Source organism: Scylla paramamosain, chromosome 6, assembly GCF_035594125.1.
Source record: "Scylla paramamosain isolate STU-SP2022 chromosome 6, ASM3559412v1, whole genome shotgun sequence".
Lineage (NCBI taxonomy): Eukaryota > Metazoa > Arthropoda > Malacostraca > Decapoda > Portunidae > Scylla > Scylla paramamosain.
In genome coordinates, this window is record NC_087156.1 from 11,105,306 (window position 1) to 11,114,597 (window position 9,292).

Sequence of the window (9,292 nt, forward strand, 5' to 3'; positions counted from 1 at the left end):
TACCATGAAATTAGAGCCTGGTGTGGATTTTGACGCAGCGGTAATGAAGGTGGTGGTGGTGGTGGTTGTACTGTTAAGTTTCATTTTAGTCTTATCGTTCCGCTCATTCCCTCGGCTGATGCCTTTGTTATCGTTGTGGTTGTTGGTGACACTGTTGTTTTCATTGCTATTATACTTTGCTACAAACAAAAAAAAAAAAAAATAGGTAGTAGTAGTAGTAGTAGTAGTAGTAGTAGTAGTAGTAGTAGTAGTAATAGTACTAGTAGTAGTAGTAGTACTAGTAGTAGTTGTAGTACTAGTAGTAGTAGTAGTAGTAGTAATAGTATTAGGTGAACTATCAGTAGTATTTGTTCTTATCATCTTGTTCTTGTTCTTTTTTACTACTACTACTACTAGTACTACTACTACTACTACTACTACTACTACTGGTGCTGCTGCTTTTGCTGTAGCTATTGAAGTTGAACATACCAATTTATAGACCAAGATAACCATTATTGCTAATGATTCGTTAATATATATATATATATATATATATATATGGAAAGAATTGCCCTCCAACGTAGTCAGGTCGAATACAATAGAAACATTTAAAAATCGCCTTGATAAATATTTAATGTCAAATCCCCGGTTGTCACTGTTCACCTCCTTATAAAATCTTACCGCGGATATTTACTCTTTCGGTGCGATTACATCTGTCATCTGATGAGGGTATATGTGACTGAGGAAGAAAAACAACTAATTCACAACAAAGAAAATGAATCACATTAAAGAGACCTTGGTGATGGCTAGGTTCCTCGGCGACTTGCTGCTGACCCCGTCACAATAATGGTATAAGGAATGGAGTCCTTGCCGGGCAACTAACCCATCACCATAGTCACCTAGTAAACATGTATCCCACTCAGTCATATTTAAGGAAGAGGAAACGTCTTATCTGATATCAATAATAAAAATAGGACCGTATGTAGACTAGATGTGATAGAAGTAGAAATCATCTCTTAATTACTTTCCTCTCAAATTACGTTTTTTTTTTTTTTTTTATGGAAATGTTATTTCCCTTTTCCTGCCAGCTTCTCTAGGATCGATGGGAGCGTGGATGGGGAGGAGACTTCTGTGCTATCTTGTCTTTCATCTTTTTATATCCTGCATGAGTCTGCTCCCGGGAATTAGGTATTGTAGTTGTAAGGTGATAAATAATATTTCAGTGCGACCTTTGCAATATCTTCATATATTTATGAAAGCTTTCGTTACTGTGAAGTTTGGCTGAAATATTATTATTGTTTTTTTTTTTTTATATAGATTTTTTCGTTGTATTTGTCCAGCACATTTTTTTGTTTATGTACTAAAAAAGAAAGTGATCATTTAAATCCCGAACTTTAATTTCATTTGCATAAAGAAGTTTAAATTAGAGAGTGAAATGAAGAAGGACTCCTTAACGTGTGGAAAGTGCCTGCCAACCTACTATGGAGGGTGTGCTGCGTAAATCATGATTGTATAGGAGCGTGATGTAACCTGTTCACACTGATACCACTTACAGACAAGCCTTTAAGTACCTTGCTATTTCATAGTAGTGGTTTAAATAATGTTTTGACATGTTTAGATAATCATCAGAGAGAGAGAGAGAGAGAGAGAGAGAGAGAGAGAGAGAGAGAGAGAGAGAGAGAGAGAGAGAGAGAGAGCGGACAGGTAGGCAGGAAGACAGACGGTCAAACAAACAGGCAGGGAGGCAAGCAAGCAGGCAGGCAAGGAAGGAGGCAGACAGACTAACGGGCTGGGAAAGAGGTGGATGGACATACAAAAAAGAAAGAAAAAAAGCAGGCAGACAGACAGGGTGACAGGGAAATAGTCAGCCTAACTTGAAGAGGATAGGCAGGCAAAGAAGCAGGCAGACAGGCAGGCAGGCAAAAATAGAAGGCAAGCAAGCAGACAGAGAAACAGACAAATAGACAGAGGGACAGATGGATGTGCGGGCAGACACAGACATGGACAAAGTAGTTTTAAATAGCGGCAGAAACTGGTATATTTCATTCTAAAGAATATATTTGCACAATTTTTTTTGTAAAGCACTTTAATAAATAGTTTACCGTGCCCTGCAGCTACTACTTAACCAAAAGTTAAACTGAATTAGTCAGTGGGATATTAATACAGCATAATGTTTGCATAATATAAACGTATGCCTCTTCCGTTACTCGTATATTCTTTCGTGATAACAATTACTGTAAGCGAAGAAAATGCATACATAGTGACCTAACTATATTTTTTCTCTCATGGCCTCGTATTTACGGTATGCTATTTTTCAGGCACAATACGTAGTTGTCATTGATTTCCTAAAACTACTAAATATACCTAAAGACAGACCTACTGACCCATACTCGTAAATATTGTTCCACTCGTAATGTTACACCAGACACACACACACACACACACACACACACACACACACACACACACACACACACACACACACACACACACACACACACACACACACACACCATTAATACAAACAGATGCATTGCAACAAAGCAACAGAGATTGGGATGCTCATTCTTACAGAACATTGTAGTGAATATGTTTGACAGAGATAAACAGACAGACGCAGACAGACAGATTGATTTAAAACAGTAAAATGTACTTGTTATAAGCAATTCTAAGTGACCATTAATTTCCCGTTCATTCCCATTCATTGAAGCATTTCAGTGTTGAGACGCAAAGGTAGTGTAAGTGTTGAGGCAGCGGTGGTAGTGGCCCCTTCACCTCGCAGCGAGGCAGGAAGGGGAGGCGAGGGACACAAGCAGTGACTGGCCTGAAGGCGCCTTGCGTCCCGCCTCCTCTCTTGCGACCCTTGATTGCATCATCCATCAATCGCAGCATGACTTGTGTTCCTCCTCTTCAGCCTCACTTAACTACCACCACGCTTCCCGGAGAAACTGTAACCCTATGCCATCAGAGCTGACAGAGCTGGTTGCATTAAGATCTTTAACTGTTAATATAACGGTGTTAGTATCTACGGGTTCAGGCCTAAAAGCAGAGATAATATTAATATTAGACTGAGGGAGATGGACGACAGATTTACCTTCTGTGAGCGTTTAAAAGTGAATTCTCCAACACTAGGAAAGAAATTACTGAACTCTTCGGCTTTATCATTTAGATTATAAAAAAAATATAGACAATGTGCTTATTTTTCCGACTAGGGATAATTTTATTAATGACGTTCCATGTGGCCGAAGTGTTCCCTTTACTGCCTTTGAGACGGACTTGGTAATGATGCGCCCTAGTTTTATTACTATTATTTATTTATTTTTTTTGTAATTTTCTTGGCTGTTTTGTAACGTTTCCGTAACCGTGAATTACTTGTGTTGATTTTAAGCTTTCTTTGTAACCTATCACGGTCCTCCATTGCCTCACGGATATCGTCATTTATTCATGGTGTAGGTTTTCCTTTCACTGCTCTAGTTACAAGAGGGGCACACATGTCAAGACGGTTAATAAAAACGTCATTATAAATGCATACCTGTTCACATCGTCAGTTAAAAATATATTATTCATATTATGAACATTGTCAAGGAGGAGCGAACAAAAAGTGTCTATCATAGTTCTTCAAATTACGAAAACTTTTTACCATGGGCAGTTTTTAGGTTTTCTAACCATTAAAACAACAGACACTAGGTCATGATCAACAGTGACCTGAGGAACAACGTCTTGTGGTAGAATGACATCAGGTTTATTAGTTATTATGAGATCTAGTAAAGTAGCTGATGTTGAGGTTGTTCTTGTGGGTCTATCTGTTATTTGTGTCAACTTGTTTTTTATTATCTTTCTGATTTTATTACCCGTTGTCATCATATCATCATTAGAATCACCTAGGATAAAGATCCTTTTATCACGCAGACCTACCATCCTAAAAACATCTTGAATGTAGTCAAATGATGTGGCTAAAGCCTTAGGGTGTCGATATACACAACCAGTGATGATGGCCGGCAACTTCCTGCACTGTATCTTTACCCATACATCCTCCACGCCTGTCGGTCTTGGCACATCTAGGTTAATGACAGAGGGATTGAGGGTACTATGGACATACATGCATATCCCGGCTCCTCGACCATTGTCACATCTAAAAATCTCACAATTAGGAATTTCTACGTAACCATCTGGGGTGTTTGCTTGAAGTCATATGTCATTCATACATAAAACATCGATATTTCTATCTATTATCAATAACTTTACCTCTTCCAAACTCGATAACAGTGATAATGCATTAATGTGTTTAACAGTTAGCGAATCCTTTTTTAACTCCTTTATTTCAACAACGGCAGATGTTTCCTCGCCATCATCCCATGCCATATACTGTTGACGTAAGCGGCTTTTATGACGTAAACGTTGACAGCTGCCACATAAGAGTTTGTGGTCGTCAAATCTACAATTTCTTTGAACATGATTGAATTCGCCGCAATTGTAACACCCTGTTTTTTTTTTTTTTTCTCTCACTAGCATATTTATTTCTTTCCCTTCTGTAACCATGCGAGTTATCACTGTACGTTTCCTGCGTTTCAAACACCGGTGTTTCTGCATTAGGTGGCTTGTGTTCCATCTGCCCACTCCTGAGGTGTAGGCGTGGGCTTGATTATAAGCTGTATAGTGTCTGCCATCCAGCGTTCTCCTCAGGGTTGTATCGTGCAGACCGGGGCTGAATGCATCCTCCTCTTTGTTCCAGCCTGCTTCATGTTTTCTTGTCATTGCCCTGGCAGGTGTGAGATGAGAAGGACCTCGTGGTTTAGGAGCAGTGGGGGGCTGATGGGAAGCTTTATGGGTGGGAGACTTTCGGGTGTAAGACTTGCCTTGTTGGGTTGTTCTGCTATGAGCGTATAGGGAAACAATACCCGCGTAGGTTGGCGGGCCGCGGGAGCCAGCACTCAGTTTGATTTTTTTCTCTATGTATGTATAGTGTCGAAATAGCAAAGGCATCGTAGAAAACACTAACATCTGGAGCTTCATCACTGTGTTTCAGGGAAAATATGAGTCAATCGTGTGAGTCTTGCCGTGGTAGGAAAGACTACTTCCTGCGGGACCTTATGAAAAGAGCGTCTGGCACTGGTTTGGTAAGCAGCGGGACTAATAAAATAGGATGCCTTTGGTAATGCGTATATAGGAATATTATTGCCTGCCAAACACTACCTTGGCTTTGCAGTGAGGCTTTTGTATTCAGATGACCGCGGGATCTCTGAAATATGTAGACACAACTATACTAGGCAGGTTCAGTGAAAGGTATCACACTAAATGTATTGCTTCATCCAGAAGAGTTAGCAGCACAAGCGAGAAGTAGGGTGGATCTCACAGGTGTTTGCTTTTGTTGAGATCCTTACCAAGAAGCGGTGACATCCAGAACCAACAGCAACTACGAGATCTTTGTGGTCTGTGGAGCCTTTGTTGTTGTTGTTGTTTTGTTGTGTAAGACGACTTTATAGGGAACATCCTGTGTCCTCGTAGTAACCACACGAAAAGGCAGGTATCTAACTAGGAGTAATCAGAGAGTTGTTGTTGTTGTTGTTGTTGTTATCAGAACCACAAATGGAGGAAGGTGGATGTGTTGTATTACTGAGCAACAATAAAGAAAGAAGAATAGATGAGTCAGGCCACCTTGGCAGAGATACTCAAAAGGGATTTTCATGTTTTGTGCCGTAAATACTTTTTATGGCTAGACTGAAGTAGTACTTATTATTTTCTAAGTATATCCTTGCTGTTGTTTTTAGGTTTGTACCGCTGAATGTTGGGAAGCTTTTCACTTATTATTATTTTATTTTCTTATTTGATCTTGTTATATATGTAATTGTGCTTGTTCGTTTTATTTTGTTGCAGCTGTTGTGCATATTTAACATTCTCAGCGTTTCAAGTGTGTTCTGTTTTCAGTGTTGTTTTTCATGTATCCATGTGTTCCTGCTTGGAGGAATTTGAAACGTTTTATTTATGACTTCGTTTTTTTTTTTTTTTTTTTTTTTAATATTTATTCTTTCCTTTTTTGCTCATGTGTATGTTGTAACTCGTGCAGTAGAGGATATCTGGTGGTTCTGTTTATGATGCTCCAGTTTTAGCTCTTTTTAGAATAGTCAAGCTGCATCACTTTTTTATGTGGATGTTTTGATATTTTCAGGAAAGGATGGCAGGTGGTGCCGCGGTGAACATTGCCAACACGTGCAGGAGGAAAGTGAGTACCTGCTTCATTACATCATGTTCACTCTGTTTTGGAACTCGCTGTTAATTTTATTTATTTTTTTCCATGTCAACTGAAACCTGTTACTGTTGCCTGCCTTTCTCCTCTTTGCTTCCCACGAATCTATGAAGGAAACAAAGGATGTGCTTCCATGGTATCGTGTCAGTAGTATTATCCATTGAAGGATTAGTTTAAACCTTTTTCTAAAGCTTTTTTTTGTCTCCCATTTTTGTGCCCTCATCTCCTCCCTAACATCTGGAGCTTCATTACATTATGTTTCAGGGAAAATATGAGTAAATCGTGTGAGTCTTACCGAGACAGGAAAGATGGCCTCCTGCGGGACCTTATGAAAAGAGCGTCTGACACTGGTTTGGTAAGCGACAAGACTAAAAAAAATAGGATGCGTTTGGTAATGCGTATATAGGAATGTTATTGCCAGCGAAACACTACCTTGGCTTTGCAGTGAGACTTTTGTATTGAGATGACCGCGGGAGCTGAAATATGTAGACACAGTTATACTAGGCAGGTCCAGTGAAATGTATCATACTAAATATATTGCTTCATCCAGACGAGTAAGCAGCACAAGCATGAAGTAGGGTGGATCTCACAGGTGTTGGCTTTTGTTGAGATCCTTACCAAGAAGCGGTGATATCCAGAACCAACAGCAACTGCGATATCTTTGTGGTCTCTTGAGCCTTTGTTGTTGTTGTTGTTTTGTTGTGTAAGAGGTTATAGAGAACATCCTTTGTCATTGCAGTAAACACACGAAAAGGCAGGTATCTTACTAGGAGTGGTCAGAGTGTTGTTGTTGTTGTTGTTGTTGTTGTTGTTGTTATCAGAACCACAAACGGAGGAAGGTGGAAGTGTTGTATTACTGAGCAACAATAAAGAAAGAAGAATAGATGAGTCAGGCCACCTTGGCGGAGATACTCAAAAGGGACTTTCATATTTTGTGCCGTGAATACTTTTTATGGTTAGACTGAAGTGGTACTTATTATTATTTTCTAAGTATATCCTTGCTGTTGTTTTTTTAGGTTTTATTTTGTTGCAGCTGTTGTGCATATTTAACATTCTCAGAGTTTCAAGTGTGTTCTGTTTTCAGTGTTGTTTTTCATGTATCCATGTGTTCTTGCTTGGAGGAATTTGACACGATTTATTTATGACATTTCGTGTTTTTCTTTAGTATTTATTCTTTCCTTTTTTGTTCATGTGTATGTTGTAACTCATGCAGTAAAGGATTTGTGGTGCTTCTGTTTATGATGCTTCATTTTTAGCTCTTTTTAGAATAGTCAAGCTGCATCACTTTCTTATGTGGATGTTTTGATATTTTCAGGGAAGGATGGCAGGTGGTGCCGCGGTGAACACTGCCAATACGTGCAGGAGGAAAGTGCGTACCTGCTTCATTACATCATGTGCACTCTGTCTTGGAACTCAATGTTAAAATTTTTTTTTCCATGTCAACCGAAACCTGTCTGTTGCCTGCCTTTCTCCTGTCTGCTTCCCACGAATCTATGAAGGAAAGAAAGGATGTGCTTCCATGGTATCATGTCAGTAGTATTATCCATTGAAGGATTAGTTTAAACCTTTTTCCAGAGCGTTGTTTTTGTCTCCCATTTTTCTGCTTTCCTAGGGTATATATATGAAAGAAGAATGTAAATTTAGTCTATAATGTTCATTGTAACATGTATTCCAGTCTTTGTGTGTTTATTTTAGTGTATGCATAGAGAAAAGAAGAATTCGAAATGTGGTAATGAAAAGTAGGATATGAAATAAATAGATATAAAATAAGTGAATAAATAAATAAATAAATAAATGGATGAATTAATGCATACCCTAGAGAACATTTCATACCTACTGAGCTTACCATAGCAAATACACTGATATGCTACAAAAAATGCACACAAGTATATGAAGATGGAAAAAAATGGGGGAAGTCTGTCTTGTGTTGTTATTTCTATGGTTACTGCTCTTCTGAATTTGCCATCAGCATGCGTCTCTCCTTCCCCACGCTGACGCTACACAAGACTTTCACCTTTATTCCGTTCCCTTTCAGTAGTCCAGGAGTTAAGCAATATCTTCATTGTTTCATCCCCTTCATTGGTAAACTCTGGAATTCTCTGCCTGTTTCTGTTTTTTCCCCTTCCTGTGACTAGTTGTTTTAAGAGTATTGAGGCACTTCCAGAAATATATATAGATTTTTTATTGTTGACTTTTTTTTCTTTTTTTCTCTTATTTTGTCTGTATGTATGGAAGCGGCAACTGAAAAGATATTTTTTTGTTCCTCGGTTTGCCATTCGCCAAGAAGATATGAGAGTGTGAGTATAAGTAGTGGCTATATGCAAATGTTAGAATACCATTTTATACTGACTCTAAATTAAACATGTGTTGCATTGTTTACTGCAGTGTTTCAAGTTGAGCCGTCCAATATCTTTTGCATCTAATTAATTTTTGTGTTCGGCTATTTGAATTTTTTATTTCCAAAATGCAGTTCCATGTTTTTAAGAAGCATAAAGGGTTGGAGAAAAAAAAAGCTTTCCTAAGTTGTAATAGGTGAATGTTAATAACAGTAGTAGTAGTAGTAGTAGTAGTAGTAGTAGTAGTAGTAGTAGTAGCAGTAGTAGTAGTAGTAGTAGTAGTAGTAAGAACATAAGAACATAAGAAATAAGGGAAGCTGCAAGAAGCGACCAGGCTTACACGTGGCAGTCCCTGTATGAAACACACCTACCTATTTCCATCTGCTATCCCCATCCATAAACTTGTCTAATCTTCTCTTAAAGCTCTCTAGTGTCCTAGCACTAACTACATGATTACTGAGTCCGTTCCACTCATCTACCACTCTATTTGAGAACCAGTTTTTTCCTATCTCCTTCCTAAACCTAAATTTTTCAAGCTTGAACCCGTTATTTCTTGTTCTACCCTGGTTGCTGATCCTAAGAATTTTGCTTATATCTCCCTTGTTATAACCCTTATACCACTCAAAGACTTCTGTCAGGTCCTCCCTTAACCTACGTCTCTCTAAAGAATGTAAATTTAACAACTTCCACCTCGCCTCGTAAGGAATACTCCTCATACCTTCTATCCTTTTAG

The 9,292-nt window shown here is 38.6% G+C and overlaps 1 protein-coding gene across 6 annotated transcripts in view; it reads left to right on the plus strand.

Moving 5' to 3' along the window:
• The window catches only part of LOC135101304 (circumsporozoite protein-like), a 142,742-nt gene extending 134,724 nt beyond the window's left edge, over positions 1–8,018 (plus strand). For all 6 annotated transcript variants that reach the window (XM_064005103.1, XM_064005107.1, XM_064005106.1 and 3 more), the window contains 2 exons: positions 6,146–6,199; positions 7,539–8,018. In XM_064005103.1, the coding sequence (XP_063861173.1) occupies positions 6,146–6,199; positions 7,539–7,646 (162 nt within the window). In that variant the 3' untranslated portion in view covers positions 7,647–8,018. The remainder of the gene's footprint in view (positions 1–6,145; positions 6,200–7,538) is intronic.
• Positions 8,019–9,292: the final 1,274 nt, after the last annotated feature.